Raw genomic sequence first — 18,680 nt, 5'->3', positions numbered from 1 at the left:
TTCAGGTGTCACTCAGTAACTTCAGACAAACAGACTTAAGTGACAGTTATTTGTCTAGTAAGGGTATGACAAATACATAATCTGGTTCGAAAGTACTGATTTCAAACTATATGGCATTAAAGCACTGCCTTGTATAACAACGACAAAAGCTTAATGCGATGGCTTTTAAAGCGCTGTCATAGTTGACCACAACAGAAAGAACTGATGGATAAACAAGGGTAGGGTAGTACAGGCCCCTGAGTGGAAGACAGTACAGCACAATGGAGGGTTATGCACAGAGAGGAAGATGGGGGGTCAACAGAATAACCTGGACACTGGAACAACCAGGCAATAAATAATCTAAACGACAGTGGGCTTGGGATGGAAAATGAAGCTCGATTGCACATGCAAGCTACTGATATGTGAGTACATGTCTGGCGAGCATCTTGCCTTGTTGTTATTATGGCAAGACGTGTGGCAAATTTCAAGATAAACATTACTGGAATTGTGATTAATATTATAAAATGATATGAATAAAAAGATGATTAACTGCATACAGTAGGGCACCCATGGAGCTAGCAGCATTAGCTCCATGACGTCATATTATATTCCCGAATATAAGGACAGCGAACATTGCCAAGCAGGAATTCTGGTTATATATTTGAAGCAAATTATTTATTCAAGTAAATAAGAACGATCGGTTAAATTAGGTTGTTAGACATTTATTCAAAATAAATGCCATAACTCACCTTCCCACCGTATGGATGCTACCCAGTCTAAAGATGCTGTATCACTCCTTGGTACTGTACACAATGTTGCATCCGCTATAATTAGTACGTGGCGCTACAACAAGTTTGAGCAGATATTATTACAAATGCATTGTGGCTAAATATGAACCATTTTTAATACTGGTTTAAATACACCCATTTTTTTCATATGCACACCTACACTGCTTCCCTGATCCAGATATAAGCTAGAAGGAAACAGCACGTCTTCAGTGACATGCCGATTGTCCAACAGCACTAATCTATGACAACACTGCCACCTACCGGCACTACCACCTATTGGCAACCCGCAACGACAGCAATTGGCATCCTTATTAACCCTCATCTACACTACTAATTATATAGTAAATAAAATATAATACAGTACCATTGAATATAATATAATGATTTAGCATAAATCAGCGTTGTATTTCTTTTTAATCAAAATGTTCATTTTGGCATTTATGTTTTCATCGTCTGCCCTTCCAGCTGTAACTCTTTAAAAATACATTTATTTCTGCAACAGAAGCAACAATAACATCAACAACAATAACTCACCTTTTTATATATACAGCCGCTAGAGGGCACAATCGTCCTTAAAAGACAATGTTCTACGTAGAAACTCCAGTAAGACATTTCCTGTTTCAGGTAAACTGAGGTGCAATTATGTATTTAGAATAATAACGAGACATTTGACTGTTTAACTAAGTTGTAGGAGTGAAAATGTGCTTTTAACAACTATATTAACATATCACATATACTGAAATTATACATGGTTACTTTTTTCCAGGGACTTATCTTGTAGATGCAATTAGGTTTACATTTGCATTCTACTGCCCACATCATGCATCCATCTCTACCCGTTCATCAGTGGTCAGCTTCCGACCACAGGACCATTCCTAACAGCATATTTATTATTTGATTGTCTGGCCATTCTCATCACAGACCTGCCATGAAATTGGTGTGGTCGTGTGTATTGTTGTGGTATATGTTTATCAGACAGGGCAGTAGTCTTGTGGTTTAGATATGCGTTCAGTGACTTGCAACTGATAACCACTCTAGAGAATGGTTAACATAAATTGCTCAAGGCAGTAACTGAATACTTACAATCGCATTGTGTTGCTAACAAAGTGGTGTTTCTAATTAAAGTATTGTTCTTACGCGTCGGCAACATATACGATGTGTTATTATTTATTAAGGGAAACCGTTCGTGTCCTGCTCACGCGTCATCTCTGTGACCTTTGCTCTAATTTAGAAGTGCGCATGCGCGATGTAGCGGTCGCACGTTCACGTAGGCATTACAGTTGCACTACCAAGTCTGTCATGTGCAGACCATACATACCAGTCTATGGTTCAGACTACGAGCAACACGGGACGACATCTTCGCTTCTGTACGTTGGAAGCAATATATAGGAATATATCAGCGGAGCCCTCCCTCGACTAGTCAATAGGCAATGTCAAACTGAACAGAAACATTTCAGGACTCCTGCAGCCAGGAGTCAGTGGTGTCAGTGTTAATAGACCAGGGGCTTCAAACAGACACTGGGACGGTTTTTGTCGATGGTCTAACCTACAATTTAATTTTTATGACTAAGAAACTATATAGTATTTTCCTTTGGGATTCTCACCCACTTTACTGTTACAGTTAGATAGTAAGTGGCTATGCTACTGTGCTAACCACAGGTTAGCCTGTTTATTGTTGTCAGCTTGCGAGCTGTTGATATAAAAGAACACCACAGTCATTTGGGTTTGGGAAAAATGAAGTTCGCTCACATTTTAATGAACACCTCGAAGTTAAACATACCGAAACAAGTGGATAGGTTCTCTAAGTTCTCTCCGTCACCGCTTTCGATGAAGCAGTTCATAGATTTTGGTAAGTATTTTTTGTAATGATATTGGAAAAATGACTTTAGATTTGTGTAGATAAGTTCGGTTCGGTTGGGCTCGCGAGCCAACTGTCCGCGCGAGCGACGTATTCGAACAGTGCAGCTAGCGCGAGCCGAGCGCGTGAGGTGTTTCAGTTCTCCAGTGCTTGTAAACAGTTGCATGCGTGGCTTTGAAAAAAAAAAACAAAGTTATGAATTTGAAAGTTTTGTATCGGTTTGATGTGGAAAACATTTCTGGAGTTTAGCATGTCGATATAACTATGTAACAGGCAGTTTGTACCCGTAACCCTAATAGCTGCTGCTTGTTTTTGTCTTCTGAGTGTTGGGGGTGTAGTGGTGTATCAATGGCTGCGTCGTGCACGTATCCTCCCACTGTACAAGACTCAAACGAGGGCTAGGACTGTTATTTGATCAAATACTGCGGTTGGTGTACGGCAGTATAGTATAATGCATGCAGTCACATTTTTTATCCTTGCCAGGTTCTGCCAATGCCTGCGAAAAGACCGCCTTTAGGTTTCTTCGTCAGGAGCTTCCCGTCAGGCTGGCCAACATAATGAAAGAGATCGACTTCCTCCCTGACAAGCTCATCAGTACCCCGTCTGTGCAACTACTGCACAGCTGGTGAGCTCTGACGTCTCTGTGCGTCTGTGCGTGGTGGTCCTCACGTGTGCACACACCTCTGTTCTGTAGCGACCTCATTATGAACTAGGAACCAATCACTAGACGTGATGAGTTCCAGACTGTTAAAGACAGTTCATCTATCATCCTCTGTTAAGACTCATTCTAAAACAACTGCTATACCTAAGGCCATGTGGCTCCAACATCAAATGAAAACATCAAAAACGGATTGTACGTGATTTATGTGGTCAAGTAACAGTGGAAAAAACTTCCATGATTCTGATTAGAAATGACAGTATATCATAGAGTAGTATTTTGTAAAAAAAAAAATGAATAAGCTGGGATAGGCATAGGAAGAGCTGTATTCCCATGGTGTTATACAGAGTGCATTTTATTGACTTTTAGGAAAATGCTGTCACATCACGGACGTAATTTTGGGGGGGGGGGGGCGGAAAAAAAAAACCGTTTTCAAAAACCGGTTTTGGTCCCCCCCCAGTTTTTACGGTTAAAACCAAATATTTAAATGGCGACGAATCCATGTCCCCCCCACTTTTGAAATCAAAATTACGTCCATGTGTCACATCAAGTGATCAAGTTTCTCTCTTAACTCTCTTTGTGCTTGTCACACACATAATAGAAACAATAAAATGAACTGCTAATCCACACTGACAGAAATCTGATTCAGTGTATGAGTTTTAGTCATGTGTTAGCGCTTGGATCAGTGTCAGAGGGGATACCTTGGGATAGTACACTCACAACACAAAGCAATGTCTTTCTGGTTATGGTTTACGTCTGTTACGTCTGTGCAAGGAAAAAGTAAAATACTGTTAAGAGACCATTAATTAGTATGTGTTTTGTTTGCGTAGTGTAGCCAATTAGCAAGATCTCTGTGTAATATTTAGCAATATGACACATGAAGATTCTCATAAATGGCATATATTTATATATCAGACATCTTAGATTTGTCTTAAATCTAAATCTCCATGGACCTGCCAGTCTTCAAGCACTCCTTCACCACTCTGTTGTCACAGTGGGTTTCATTTTTGTTAATGTTTTTTCAGCACAAATTAGGTTATTTTTTGCTGACCTTGTTACATAATTTCTGCTAACATCAGCTCAGAGATTTGGTCAATCATTGCCAGATAGATGTAGCATGGCAGTCTGCTGTAAATTTTAATAGCCTAAAAATAGGTTTACAAAAACAAGCAGATAAATCATTTAGCTAAAGTACCCAACATTATCTTAAAACAGCAGTTTACAATGTTTAGCAGGCCAATGATAAACTGGATTGTCAGTCAGCATGTATTCATAAAAGTCAATGATATTAAAGAAAATAATTTTGTAAATATGAAGCTTTTGCAAGTATAGATTTGAATGTTTGTGCAGAAACATTCAGTGTGAACTGTGTTTTTCTATTTCCTTGTATGAATGTTGTTTGAGGCTCAAGGTTACTGTTGGTATTTTACTGCCTCTTTAATGTTGTCTGGTAAAGGAAACTTTAAGCCTAGGTTCATAGTTGAGTGAGCACAGTGTTTGCATCACTTTAAGAGAAATTGTTTAAATAAGGATTTCCTGTGCTTTATTATTTTAACGGAATTATATCAGGAATTTGTTCAAGTATATGTCAGGAGTTTCATAAAAATATAGACAGAGTTTATATAAAAACCTTACATAGTAACTGAAGGAACTCTGTTCAGTCCATATAGTTACTTATAGTTACCTAAATGAACACTTAAGTGTTGAGCTGTGAGCAGTGAGGTGTGCAGACATGGGTCTCGGCAGTCACCACAGATGTAGCCTTGTAAGATGTAAGATGATATAATCTGTTGCATATTGGATTGGCCATAAGTGTTATAAGATCTTTAGGATCTAGTGAATGGCCGTAGGTGTTATAAGATTGTTATAAGATCGACAAATGATGGGGTTTTGTAGAATATTTTTGTTATTTCTACATATTCTGGGCCAGTGTTAGAAAGAGGCGCACAATTCAAGATTTAACCATTTGTGTCTCCCAGAACATGTTTGTGGTCTTGATGGCTTGATCGCACTGGAAATTTAGTCCACTTAAAATAGATGTTCCTTATCCAGCAAGAGAGAACGGAATGGACAGGGTAATTTCTACAACAAAACAGGCTGATTGTCATGGTTCTTGTGTTTTGTTCACCTCATTTAGTATTGGTACATCAGTTGTACACAGTGAAAATCAGTGCAAAAATAAAAAATAACATTTCAGCCATGTACCCTGAAATCAAAGGTAGACCTCTGATAAAGCACACCGCTGATGTTGCTGACATCAAAGCCTTTTATTACACTGATGGCCAAAATAATTTTTGTTTTTGGGTTTTCCGTGCTTTCCAGATGAAAATTTTGTATTGACTAATTCTACAAAGAGCAGGGAAGTAAAACTAACATGCTCATCTGACCTGAGATCAGTGCAAGTCATGTCCTCATACTTTGCTGTAAGTCCTTACAAAGCATGCTTCATGTATTGATGGTGCACATGTGGATTTAGCCTAACTACAATAGGACATAGTTAAGGCTGTTTACTGCCAGCTAGATAGAGGTCAGAAAACAGAGAGTAATAAAACACAATGAGAGAGTAATAAAACACAATGACTGTTCCAGGCTTTCAAATGTCGTTTGTGTTGGCAATCCACACTTGTGTCTCCTTCATTGCTCCACCTGTTCATTGAGCTTCATTGCACTCTCACCAACCAGATTTTCCTTTTATACCAGGTATGCGCAGAGTCTTATGGAGATTGTGGACTTCCTGGAAAAAGACTCTGATGATAAGAAGGTTCTGACAAAGTGAGTTTGTGCTGAGTGTTAAGTGGTGTTGCCAGGACTCCGCTTGTGTGGTTCTGATCCTGGCTTGCTCTAACAGTGCTGTGACCAACTCCATGTGTGATCAGCTTCACAGAGACCCTGATCAATGTGAGGAACAGACATAATAATGTGGTGCCGACCATGGCTCAGGGGATACTCGAGTACAAGGAGGCCTTCGGCGTGGACCCAGTCACCAATCAGAACGTCCAGTACTTCTTGGACCGTTTCTACACGAGTCGCATCTCCACGCGCATGCTCATGAACCAACACAGTGAGTGGAGACAACCTTGACACGCCATATTGGGTTTGGGAGAGATTATTATCCAAAGAAAACGTGTTTCCCCCATTGTGAGCCAAAGTAGCTGTTCTTGTTTATAAACAATGCAGATTTTAATAAACATTTGACACCTTGTAAGTTCTGTTGGCTCTTGCATTCAGAGCTATTTCTGAGAAATATCAGCTCTCATATATTCCCCCAAACCATCTAGTTTTTCACTAGCTTATATTGAAATCAATATTTGCAGTTTTGTCAATATAGTGATAATAAAACCATGTTTTTTTTTAACCTTCAGCCCTGATCTTCAGCGGGAGCACTAACCCAGCCCATCCAAAGCACATCGGCAGCATTGACCCAAACTGTCATGTAGTCGAGGTGGTGAAAGGTAATGACAAACCATAAAATTACCTAGGTGATAAAAGTAAAAAGAGGTCAAAATATAAAAGGAGGTCAGGTCATAAATCTAAGGCGTTTTTTGCCGGTAATGGAACATATTTCGTACTTTTGCACTGCACTTCAGAAGCTGAAATTTCAGTGTGTTATAATAAATATTTATTTGTATGACACCCTTTAAAATGTCTACAAAGTGCTTTAGATGATGCTGACGTATAACATAAAAGGAGAAAGAAACGTTAGTTGCTGGTTTTCAGCTTCGCTCTTTCTGTATGAGTGATATGGGTGTGAATACTTTTTGCTCACGGGTCCAAGCACTAAAACAATTCTGCCTTCTTTCCCCTGTCCATGCAGATGCCTATGAGAGTTCCAGGCTGCTCTGTGATCAGTATTACCTGACATCTCCAGACGTGGAGATCAAACAAGTGAACTGTAAGCGAGACCTTCCATTTCCGTCCACTCTTTGAGTTGGTTCTGTCTTCATGTGGACTCAGCATGGTGACTCCTGTATTGTCGGCATTAGACAGATCCTAGATACTTAGTGTAGCATTTGAAAAGGCATGTTGACTGTCTGCCATCGTCTGGATGTGGTATGGGGTTGGGGAAAGAGACAATCCAGCCTCCTTAACCACATTGATGCCAAGATGCTAAAATGTATCCCAGGTCAGATAGCACGGCCATTAAATTGTGGATAAAGACCGCACTGCTACATATCTGTCCACACTGCTCATGTTCACTGATGGCTCTGAGTTGGCATGGCAAAGCCTGATTACCAAAAACAAACGAGGTTGCTACTGAGCAACCTGAGAACAGAAACGTGACCTCTGGACCATATGTTTGTAGAGCTGAAATGAATCCAGCACCTTTGACTGTACACATTTAATTGTTGCGCAGAGCTCAGTCCCAGTACAGTCTTGCCTCATGACTTCTTCAAAGATGGAGGACATGACCAGCCCATTAAAACAGACTGCAGCTCGAGGACACACTTTCCAGTAGCTAGTCAGCTAGATTCCTTACGTCTGACAAATTAGACAGACTATGTGCCGTATGGCCAAGAGCACGGGTGCACTTACCTGCCGTTTCCGCACAGCAACCTAAAATGCGTCATGCATTCACCTGTGCTTAAGTACACTTTAACTGACTTCTTCTCCGCTATATTCTGCTTTCTTTTGTGTTGCAGCTAATGGAACCAGTGAGCCTATTAGTATTGTCTATGTGCCTTCTCATCTCTATCACATGCTCTTTGAGCTCTTCAAGGTACAGTGAGTCTGTGCATATAAAGAGCATCTGCACTCTACTTACATGACAGCAGACATTTCGAGAGATTCTGAGTTCATTCATCATGTCTACCGTGTACTTTTCTTTTGCCCAAACCACTGGCTTTATATATTCGCTGTCTGATCCGCAGAATGCAATGAGAGCGACTGTAGAAACCCACGAGAACAGCACGCATCTTCCACCAATCAAAGTTACTGTTGCCCTGGGAAGTGAAGACCTGACCATAAAGGTACACCTCCATAAAACTGGGCTGGATTCTCCTGTTTTGGCTGAAGAATATCCTGGATGATGATTTATTTTGGCATGCTTAAAACTCATAGCAAGATTTAAAGAGCTTAAGGGTGTTTTGATACACCTTGACTGTGATCTTGACTCTAGATGTCAGATAAAGGTGGTGGAGTACCATTAAGGAAAATTGAGCGCCTCTTCAGTTACATGTACTCTACAGCTCCGAGCCCAATGACGGACACTGCCCGCAACGCTCCCCTGGTGAGACAGCTTTATTCAAGCATACAAAATACGTAACTGGAGAGTATTTTGATTAACTACATCAGTTTCAAAGGTGGTTAATGACACACAAAGGAAATGTCAGTACATAAGAATATAGTATAAACTGTTTCAGCAGAAAATTAGCAGAATTAAATAATTGGCACTGGGACTGACCAGAAACGTGCATTTCTGCAGGCTGGCTTTGGTTATGGGCTCCCGATCTCGCGCCTATACGCCAGGTACTTCCAGGGAGACCTCCACCTCTACTCTATGGAGGGGTTTGGCACTTCAGCTGTCATATATTTGAAGGTAAACAGAGGTTCTCTCACTGCTTTATATTTGATTTGAAGCTGCATTTCTCACAAAAGATCGTAAGGAATCTATACGCTATATTAAGCTATATATAATATGCTCTATTAAGCGTATATCAACTCTCAACTCTCCGTTTTTGTTTGAATTGTCCCATGTGTTTTCCAGTGTGTGTGCTTGTACCCATTTCTGTCTCATGCACTCCGCTAAAGACATGGGCTACATGTGCAAACGTAGGTGCAGATTTGAGCAGAACCAGCAGTGTTCTGCACTGATCAAGTGTGCAGAACCCCTTCCACTCTAACTGCCCTCCTCCAGTAGTTAGTGAAGGTGTAATGACCCACATGCGCGTGCCCTTCCTGAAGCTCCCTTGTCTTGTTTGCCCTCTTGCTGTCGTTCACCCTCATTCTGTGTTGCAGGCCTTATCCTCCGAATCTGTGGAGAGACTGCCGGTGTTCAACAAGTCGGCCCTAAGGCATTACCAAACGAGCACAGAGGCAGACGACTGGTGCATCCCAAGCAGTGAACCCAAGAAACTGGGAAAGTACGATTACAGTGCGTGAGAGGTGAGAGCCAGGCCATGGCCGACCAATCAGAATAAAGTAAGTCGAAGGCGGAGGGTCAGAGAGGAAGCAGGTGACATGGTGGCCATGAGCTCTCAGTGCCAATGGGAAGCAGCATGTTTCCAGCTCCTCAGTGCTTTTAGTCCCAGAACTGAACATGGGCATTTCTGTCTGCATTGCAGTAACTCACACTTTGCCTTCCTGGCTTGTCCTTTTATGTTAGTATCCAATAGTAAATTCACTATGGATTATAAGCAGTAATGACTATGCATGCCACTTATTGAGAGTTCTTTAGAAATGTGTAGTCTTGCATTCTGTTGTCTGGTTTCATTTTTCAAGGATTTTAATATATGGTACATGTGCCATAATAAGGTAGTTCAACTGTACTTAAGTGATGCATTGCACAGTACATGCACAGTGTGAACAGCATACTGAAAAAACGAGTATTTAAGTTTCTCCACTAGCTGCTTATCATGTCATAATGTAAACAAATGGGCATTGTTTTATGTTACCCACATTGCTTTTGTAATATACAGTATGAGGGCCCAGTCTAATGTAATTACACCTTCATTTTGTATTGGATGTGTCCAAGGCAGCTCTGATTCTGACTGACTGAGTCGAGCTTTAGTTGTCCATACCTTGCAGTCTATGGTGTCCAAATGACAAATTACATTGTTATAAGTGTTCTGGTTGAACAGTGTAGTTACTGAACAACCTCTGTGGGCTCATCATTTACTACCAGCATGTCATCTTCATGGGCCCGAAGCTGCCATACAACTATCAGACCGCTTCTTGGCTTTCATTAAAAGTTGCCATTTTAGTACTTTTTTAACTAATACATTTTAATACAGTAACTTTGAAGTGCCAACATTCTGTTTCATTTCATATCATTCTAAGAGTGAAATACATTTGTTATTGTTTTTTTATATCATGTTCTCAGGATGGTGAAAGCATGCCACATTTTTCTGTTCTGATCTCCAAGTCTGCTATGTGAGGTTTGTTAGATATAAGTGGGGAGGTTCTCTGAAGAATCTTGCCCAAAGGACCAGGACACTGTAGCACTTTCCCGGCATCTGCAGGGCCAATATCTGCTCCTTCAAGTACCATTCACCACATTCTGAAGTCTCGAGGAGAGCAGGAAGCACTTTCCCTCATGCTTCGTGCCCACATGCCACCACCAAGCTGTAGCAGTTTTACTAATGCGACGTTGTATTTCTGTATTTTCTCCGTGCGTGGATCAAAGTTGCCATCAGTGTCAGATGTTAATCTTCTCAAAAACACTACAGGTATTACGGTAAATCTTAGGACTGTTGGAATGATCAGGCCTTCCGCTTACATTCACTAGGTGTTTGTATCATGGCAACATGACACCCATCCAATAATGCAGGTACCGTGATGCTGTCATAATAGTCTATAGGATCACTTCCTATTTACCCCTCCACCTTACCATGTGTGAAGTAGCCTGCGAAATAACTAGCTATTGGACCTTTGAGGCTACTCGTATAATGCATTGCTTTCTCTTGTCTTTGAAGTGGGTGGCTGTGTTGCAGTATCTGAATGTGTTTCTAAATAAAAAATAAACAGAATTCATTTTGTGTGACATTATTTGTATATATTGACCACAGATATAAGTAGCATATGTAGTTACAAAGCAAAATGTGAATTTGAGCCCAGACAACCATGCCTCACTACTCCCAGCAGCTCCTGTTTCTGTCTCATGCACTCCGCTGAAGACATGGGCTACATGTGCAAACGTAGGTGCAGATTTGAGCAGAACCAGCAGTGTTCTGCACTGATCAAGTGTGCAGAACCCCTTCCACTCTAACTGCCCTCCTCCAGTAGTTAGTGAAGGTGTAATGACCCACATGCGCGTGCCCTTCCTGAAGCTCCCTTGTCTTGTTTGCCCTCTTGCTGTCGTTCACCCTCATTCTGTGTTGCAGGCCTTATCCTCCGAATCTGTGGAGAGACTGCCGGTGTTCAACAAGTCGGCTTTAAGGCATTACCAAACGAGCACAGAGGCAGACGACTGGGCAAGAAGCAAACAGTTGGCATGGTGGCCAACAAATGTGATACTGAACTCCCCCACCTGCATCTCATTTTTATAAACCAAACTGTTGATAGCTAGCAGGCAGATCTAAGATCATCTTAGTAACTGAACTGATTTTCTCAGGAAAATACAGGAATGGAAGACTCTTAATTCTCTTGCTAAAATCTGTGAACATACGTTGCAGACTCTTCTGGGGTGTAGTGTACTCTCCAAATGTTTCTCCCCCTCACCCTTCCACCCACCCTAGACCTCCACATCCGTTTTCCAGTTGTGAGCAACTGGTTCAGGTGCAGGGCCAGTGAAGTCCTGGTCTGAAGCCTCATGGAGTGGGGAGCACAGCCATTATGCTTGTGAGGAGCCCGTGGACTGTGTGTGACACCACACCTCCTCTAGAGAGCATGGTCCTATTTTTGGGCCTGACCTTTCACTTACTAACACAATGTTCCCCTTTTCAAAGCCACTAACAATGGCCATCTTGTCTCATGCCTTGCCATATGGACTACAACATGGTTTTTAGTGTTTCATTGATGAATGTAGTGTCTTGAAAGAAGAAATTCATACGCATACCTAACTAATATTTTCCAGTATCTTAGAAACCATAAACATAACCATTTCAATATAGTTTTAAATAAGATACAGAACATAAAACCTGTAAACATCCCTTATCCTCTGAGGAAATATGACAAACACGTCCTCACACTAAGTTCAAATAATTCCTGCATAGTTCCCCTGGATTCTGAGAGGATTCAAGAATCCTGTGACAAAAGATTCTGGAATATTCTGGGATGTGTGTTTTGAACACAGACCCTGAGCTTTGCAGCCTGAGTGTTTGCATTTGCTGAGGCAGCAGAATTAGTTTTTGCACACTGTGGTCTCTAGTACAAGATCCCTTCAGGCTCCAGCAGCAGGTATCTCTTGATAGCCGGAGGCAGCGGGAGACGATGGACGGACGATTCACAGCGGCCGCGTGCCGCCGTGCGGATGGCACACCTCGAGAGGTGCTGCAGCGTCCGCGGACTGTTGGTGCAAACAGCGAACAGGGAGTCGTAGAACTCCCTGTGACGCTTGGTGAGGAAAGAAAACACACGGCCCGTTTAGTTTACATGACCAGGAAGACACATGTACACAAAATACTAATACTGAATGTCATGGAATGTCATAAGCGCTTTATGCGACGATCTACCATTGTGGCAGACATTTAGTTACCATAATGTCACAGTTATTGAGGACTAAATATGATATACTACAGCATGTAGTAGCTGAACACATAAAATAAGTGCAGTAACTTACGTCATATGTTTCGTCAGGAATGGCTGACCTCCATTTCCTGCAACTCACGAGATGCTCGTAGGAATTCGCCATCACTTCCACTGCCCTGGGGTAGTCGTGGCAATTCTGCAGCACCTGCTTAAAAGCACGCAGCTTAGTGTCTCGTTCTCAAAGCCAAGCGTGAGCAGTCCCTGCGTTTATCAGGGCTGTGGGGGTTGATTAGTAAATACATAGAAGCCTTTATGTACCCTGTGGAACTGCTTGGGGTAGGCCTTGGCTGCCCCGTGGTTGAGCAGCAGCTGGAAGCAGCGTTGGGGAACGGTGAACGGCCGCACCTGCATCACCTTCAGCACGTACTGCAGGGCGGCACAGCCGTTCATGTCCATGGTGTTGGGCCGGGCGCCCGCCTCCAGCAGCATCTGCATCAGCACGTGGTCGCAGTTCCAGGCGGCCTTGTGCAGGGCCGTCTTCCTGTCCTCCTCCTGGAGGTCGGGGTCGGCGCCGGCGTCCAGGAGCATGCGGCACACCAGGTGGTGGTCGGAGCTGTAGGTCTGCTCGCGCGCGTCCATGGCCCAGAAGGCGGCGGTGAGCAGCGGCGTCTCCAGGCGGCCGTTGGCCGCGTCGACGTCGGCCCCGTGGGCGACGTACAGGGCCACCAGCTCGGGGACGCCGAACCGTGCGGCCGTGTGCAGCGGTGTGTCCTCGTCGTTGTTCTGGCTTGGCATGTTCACCTGGGCTCCTGCATCAAGAGGTCTGTGGGTCAGCAGGGTTCAATTCATGAGGCAAACATGACTTCACGCGACTTACGGGCTGTGTAAATATGATGTGTAAGTCACACGGTGTGACTAAAGTCTCCAGAAATGACCACGGCTCTGTGTTGTGCTTTTGGGTGTGACGTTATGCTCGTGCGTTTGCACACCTTTCAGTATGAGCTGCTTGGCACAGGCCACGGACTCCTGTGTGATGCAGTAATGTAGCGCGGCGTGTCCACTCAGAGACACACTGTTGACTTTCGCTCCCCAGTTCAGCAGCAGGCTCACGCAGTCCGCGTGAGAGACCTCACAGGCCACGTGGAGCGGGGTTTTGCCATTGGGCTTTCTGTTCACCGCTGCCCCTCTCTGTAGAAGCAGCAGGGCACTCTCCACAGCGTCGTACATCATGCACACGTGAAGGCCCATTGCCCATGAAGACTCCAACTTGTAGCCTGGTAACCAATAACCTAGAAACAAACAGAGGTGTATAATCCAGGTTCAGAAAGTAAAAGTCCTCACCAGGATTTTGCTCAGGCTTCCTGGATTGTGTTGATTCCACTAATTTTACCTGGATTGCACTAATTAGAAAATATAGCAAGCTTGAGCAAAATCCTGGTGAGGACTTTTAATTTCTGAATCTGGAATTGACACCACTGGAAACAAAGGCAGGAAATAACTTGCAAAAAATGGTGTATGGTTTTGATGAGTTCCTGTAAGACGCAAGGATTGCCTACTACCCTGTTTGTAACATAAGGACGTCAACAGTTCCTCCTGTTGATATCGATATTGGGATTGCACGTAGCAGCAAACAAAAAATCTAAGATCAGTGTGACTCGAAAGTTAGGCCGCAAATTACATTAAACTGAGGAGAGCCAGCGTCACTTACAGCACTGTGGCGCCACACCGTGGTAGGTGTCGTGCACTTCGCGCCGAAACGTGCAAACTCTTACACTGTCTTCGCACGTAAACGTTATTTTACCGGAGGTTACCTTGCTTATATGAGGCCAGAACCATACTGCGGTCCTCCACGTCAAACACCGTGTTGATGTCAATGTTGGTGGTACTGAGGATCTTTTCAACCTGGACCGCGTCGTTGTGCTGCAGTGCAGTCAGGAATTGCGCCTTCATGCGTTTGGCAGCTTCCGCGCGCGATAACGTGCGCTCCTCCATTGTCTAAAGTCAAATACGGCTGCTACCGTACAGAAGTGGCAGTATGATTCATCCGCACCTTAAAAACATCGCGGTTTTAGTGTCTTTTATCTCTCTTTTCCGTGGTGTTTTCCGCTGAGTGCAAGCAAAGGGGCGTGAAACTAACGCTTTGGAGTAAAATTAGGCCAGCTATTAATAGACTGACAGGGAAAAACCACCATGGAGTGAGGCATTGCAATGGTGTGACAACGCAATCAATCCTCTGATAGAATTAAACGTATATCTAAACAAATAAATAAACAACCGGTTGTTCCTAGGGTACACTACAGGGCATAGAATTAAGATACAATGAAACCATGGGAGTCAGTGGTGCAACCAATGTACTTGTCACCCCAAGCACTGGAAGCTATATTCAACTTACATTTGTTGTAATGCTAAAACAAGGAGTTAACTGAAAATTAGGCTGTTTTACTTGCTTTCTGAGGTCATTAAGCCATTCATTAAACCACTTTCCTGATATTCTGCAGTTCCTCAATAAAACAGCTCAAGACCTTTGAAGATGTCCTGGGTATCAGTCACCACGTAATTAATAACAGATCCTATAAGTCCTGTAAAATAAATATAAACTTTATTTATATAGCACATTTCTAAGGAACACCTACAAAGTGCTTCACATTTATATAAAGTTATCTATATAAATATTTTTAAATAAACTATTAACATAGTATAAAAAAATTCAACATCCACATGTACACACAAAACACAAATTTACACACAAATAAACACATTGTTTCTAATCACCACTTTAAAAGGCTAATGAATAAAAAAGTCTTGGAGGGTCTTAAAATAAATAACTTTAAAATCAAACCTAAATGTCACTGGCATCCAGTGGAGAGGCTAGCACAGAGTTGATACGTTCATCAACCAGTGAAGAGAGACTAGCACAGAGTTGATATGTTCATCAACCAGTGAAGAGAGGCTAGCACAGAGTTGATATGTTCATCAACCAGTGAAGAGAGGCTAGCACAGAGTTGATATGTTCATCAACCAGTGAAGAGAGGCTAGCACAGAGCTGATATGTTCATCAACCAGTGAAGAGAGGCTAGCACAGAGCTGATACGTTTATGCCGCTAGTTCTTGTTAGATGAACAGCTGCATTTTGAACCAGCTGAAATCTTGCCAAAGCTCATTGACTAAGGCAAATATATAAGGCATTGCAATAGTTCAAACGAGATTAAATAAATGCATGAATAACTCTCTCTAAATCTTGAAAAGGCAAAATCTGTTTGATCTCTCAGCTGGAGAAAACAGGTCTGAATGAGCTACTTAATATGTACTGAGAAATGTAAATCTGAATAAGACAGGACCCAGTTTCTTTGGAGAAGCATTTACCTTTGATAAAGAGGCACATGCAGATATTTATGAATGTTGTCCAGACCAACAATAAGCACCTCTGTTTGATCCTCAGGGAATTGCAGTTCATCCAGTCCCTTATGGCATCAATACACTTAAATAAAACAATCAACATAATACATTCAGATAAACAGAAAAGTACAACTGTGTATCATCTGCATAAAAATGAAAAGAAATATTAAAACACCTAATTAAAACTCCAAGATCAAACTTGTATTTTCAGCACATCCCACAGATGTTTGCTATGGGGAATTTATAGGCCAAGGCAACAACTTGAACACTTTCTCGTGTTCCTCATACCATTCCTAATTTTTGCGCACACACACACACACACACACACACACACACACACACACACACACACACACACACACACACACACACACACACACAAACATCCGCATCATGGAAATGAAAGCATCATTCATAAGACCAGGCCACCTTCTTGCTCCATGGTCCAGTTCTGATGTTCACGTGCCCATTGTAGGTTCTTACAGTAGTGGGCAGGAACAGGGGTCAGCGTGGGACGGGTCTTCAGGCACCTTTCTCTCAGGGCCAGCGTCAACGTTTACAGCAATTTCTGCGGTTCTGTGAGATCGGACCATGCAGGTTAGCTTTCACTCCCCACACAAACAAGTGATATGGGCACCCATGACCCTGACACCAGTTCCTTTGATTTCTTTTGGTACATTCTGACTACTGTGTACTGGGAATACCCCACAAAACCTGCCATTTTGGAGATGCTCTGGCTGAGTTGTCTTGCTACCATAACTTGACCTTTGACAGTGTCTCAAATCCTTATGCATACTCAGAGTTCCTGCTCTCACCAACTTCACAGACTGTTTAACTGCATTCTAATATATCCCCAACTCTTGACTTATCATAAGATCATCATTATGAAACTCATATCTGCCAGGCAGTTGTGTTTCTTGGTGGGTTAGACTCTAACAGTTGTCCAACAAAGCACCTCCAGATCCAAACAAGGAACAGGTATAGAAGATGAAATACAGACAATGGGATGTGGCAATCCCAGTGATGAAAAGATCCATTGCAAGGAGTATGTGAAGTAAGAGGTTAAGAGTCAGATCCTAGAAACAGTGAATATACAGACCAAAACATTACCTCAAATACTGTTGAGCGTGTTATATCCGATCATAGACGTTCAACACCACGTTGTGATTGGAAATCATACTCGGTTCTTCATATGAGTACCGCTAAGTAGGATTGCAGTTTCAGCTCAGTCTGTTCTCGTCCTCAGTGAAAGTGCAGAAAAGATTTCGTTTCTTACCTGTTTTTTCCATCTGTGCCCTGTTTATTGCGATGTTAGCAATGTAAGTGACATAAGTTGGATTTGGTCTGTGGCCTTTATTCCACTCAGCAGAACAAAGAAGATAGCCACAGAAGACTGATACGATTAACTGTCCACTGCCATATATTGATCTCTATATTAATTTCCCACTGTTAAATGTTGTGTGCTGTGTGTGTATGTGTGTGTGTAAGAATGACACAAATAAAGTGCAAGATCAAAATACAAAGAGAGCAAGAAAGAGAGAGAGCAAGAGAGAGAGAGAGAGAGAGAGAGCATGATGTACAGTATTAAGGGAAATCTATATTAAAGCCAAACACTGCTCAGCCATAAAACAGATGCACAAAAGGAAACAATTACACTAGTGTGATCATGTCAGGCTGGAGTGTGTGCAGCACAACCACACTGGCATGATTAAAATGTCAAAAACGGAGCAGTCATGTGCGGAGGTGCAACCTTTAATGTGGGACTTTCCTGGAATGTTGTGCAGGAAAGCACTCTGCTGAACACAGCATTGTTTTACAGAACTCAGTCTTAAAAGCGTAAAATTGAAACTGCATGAGCTTATGTGGGTTAACACTAACAATGTAAGCAAATTTACTTGAAATCCTGCAGATATCCCAAACCTCTGAAAAAATCCAAGTGTGTCTTAAAAAGCCACAAAACAGTGTGAAAATAAATTAAATGTGAAACCAATTACTTGGAACAAATATATGTTCCGGGTTACACACACCATTCCATAACCTTGAAGGGAACGGATGGTAATGCAGAAATATACATGTGTGTTTGTGTTCTAACAATGACATGATTATATATATTAGCCAAGCAATTCATAGGAAAATATACAACATAACGTTTCCCAATATTGTTACCAGGGTGATAAAAACAATAATCAGAGACATTCTGGAATAAATTTTCATTGTATTTCTCTAAACATTTGGATGAGGTATATTTACAGGCCAACATGGGTGACATGAACAGAAATGTGGCATCAAACATCACTCTGAAAGCATGATAGGGAACACATGGCACCTTGGGGTCCTTCATGCAGCTGACTTAGCCAAACACATGGGTGAAAACCCTGCTAAGCACATGCACGCACTACGGCGGGTCTGCACACACTACGGCGGGTCTGCGCGGTCTGTTCCTCCCCTGCCCGTGCTCTCCCGGGAGGAGCTGGTTGTTTCGCTGGGACACCGAGAGTGGAGACGCAGCCCCAACAGCGGCCACAGCCGTGGCCCAGCCATCTCCGCCTGCGTGGTGGTGTGGACGGAACACCGGCTCAGAAACGGAGAGGGCGCACGTGCACACGCCCCTGCAGTACTGCACGCTCCTGCAGGAGGCGCCATACACCAGCAGCAG

The 18,680-nt window shown here is 42.6% G+C and overlaps 3 protein-coding genes across 6 annotated transcripts in view; 1 reads left to right on the top strand and 2 right to left on the bottom strand.

Annotated features, from left to right (window-relative positions):
- The window catches only part of dync1i1a (dynein cytoplasmic 1 intermediate chain 1a), a 44,410-nt gene extending 43,422 nt beyond the window's left edge, over positions 1-988 (bottom strand). The window contains exons 1-2 of one of the 3 annotated variants that reach the window (XM_077008813.1): positions 928-945; positions 729-822 (exon numbers count right to left, since the gene is read on the bottom strand). The gene's annotated coding sequence lies outside the window, so the exon portion shown is untranslated. Of the gene's footprint in view, positions 1-728 lie in introns of all 3 variants that reach the window. The other 2 variants (XM_077008812.1, XM_077008814.1) reach the window with 2 other exon arrangements.
- Positions 989-2,038: 1,050 nt separating this feature from the next.
- On the top strand, positions 2,039-10,968 carry pdk4 (pyruvate dehydrogenase kinase, isozyme 4). The gene is made up of 11 exons (XM_077008810.1): positions 2,039-2,616; positions 3,109-3,250; positions 5,984-6,055; positions 6,160-6,344; positions 6,646-6,735; positions 7,098-7,175; positions 7,924-8,000; positions 8,152-8,250; positions 8,400-8,510; positions 8,706-8,819; positions 9,239-10,968. Exons 1-11 carry the CDS (start codon positions 2,502-2,504, stop codon positions 9,380-9,382), a joined length of 1,227 nt encoding a protein of 408 aa, XP_076864925.1. The 5' UTR covers positions 2,039-2,501; the 3' UTR covers positions 9,383-10,968.
- Positions 10,540-17,439, bottom strand: asb4 (ankyrin repeat and SOCS box containing 4). Of its 2 annotated transcripts, XM_077008808.1 has the most exons (8): positions 17,301-17,439; positions 16,454-16,600; positions 15,992-16,106; positions 14,440-15,207; positions 13,618-13,917; positions 12,947-13,437; positions 12,720-12,833; positions 10,540-12,493 (listed from the first exon to the last, which is right to left on the bottom strand). In XM_077008808.1, exons 4-8 carry the CDS (start codon positions 14,618-14,620, stop codon positions 12,305-12,307), a joined length of 1,275 nt encoding a protein of 424 aa, XP_076864923.1. In that variant the 5' UTR covers positions 14,621-15,207; positions 15,992-16,106; positions 16,454-16,600; positions 17,301-17,439; the 3' UTR covers positions 10,540-12,304. The 2 variants fall into 2 exon arrangements, with proteins under 2 accessions (XP_076864923.1, XP_076864924.1); XM_077008809.1 differs by lacking the exon at positions 17,301-17,439 and having other exon boundaries at positions 16,454-16,683.
- Between the last annotated feature and the right edge of the window lie 1,241 nt (positions 17,440-18,680).

The sequence above is a fragment of the Brachyhypopomus gauderio genome, chromosome 6 (genome assembly GCF_052324685.1).
Source record: "Brachyhypopomus gauderio isolate BG-103 chromosome 6, BGAUD_0.2, whole genome shotgun sequence".
In the NCBI taxonomy this organism is placed as follows: Eukaryota; Metazoa; Chordata; class Actinopteri; order Gymnotiformes; family Hypopomidae; genus Brachyhypopomus; species Brachyhypopomus gauderio.
This window is presented reverse-complemented; position numbering and strand designations above follow the sequence as displayed.

What these genes read in the sequence shown, in the direction of transcription:
- pdk4 (XM_077008810.1), top strand. Translation starts at nt 2,502, where the DNA reads ATGAAGTTCGCTCACATTTTAATGAACACCTCGAAGTTAAACATACCG. An exon ending in GTGCAACTACTGCACAGCTG is followed by an intron (nt 3,251 to 5,983) that starts GTGAGCTCTGAC and finishes CTTTTATACCAG; the next exon opens with GTATGCGCAGAGTCTTATGG. An exon ending in GATAAGAAGGTTCTGACAAA is followed by an intron (nt 6,056 to 6,159) that starts GTGAGTTTGTGC and finishes ATGTGTGATCAG; the next exon opens with CTTCACAGAGACCCTGATCA.
- asb4 (XM_077008808.1), bottom strand. Translation starts at nt 14,620, where the DNA reads ATGGAGGAGCGCACGTTATCGCGCGCGGAAGCTGCCAAACGCATGAAG. An exon ending in CAAGCAGCTCATACTGAAAG is followed by an intron (nt 13,438 to 13,617) that starts GTGTGCAAACGC and finishes CTCTTGATGCAG; the next exon opens with GAGCCCAGGTGAACATGCCA. An exon ending in TTCCTGACGAAACATATGAC is followed by an intron (nt 12,494 to 12,719) that starts GTAAGTTACTGC and finishes TTCCTCACCAAG; the next exon opens with CGTCACAGGGAGTTCTACGA.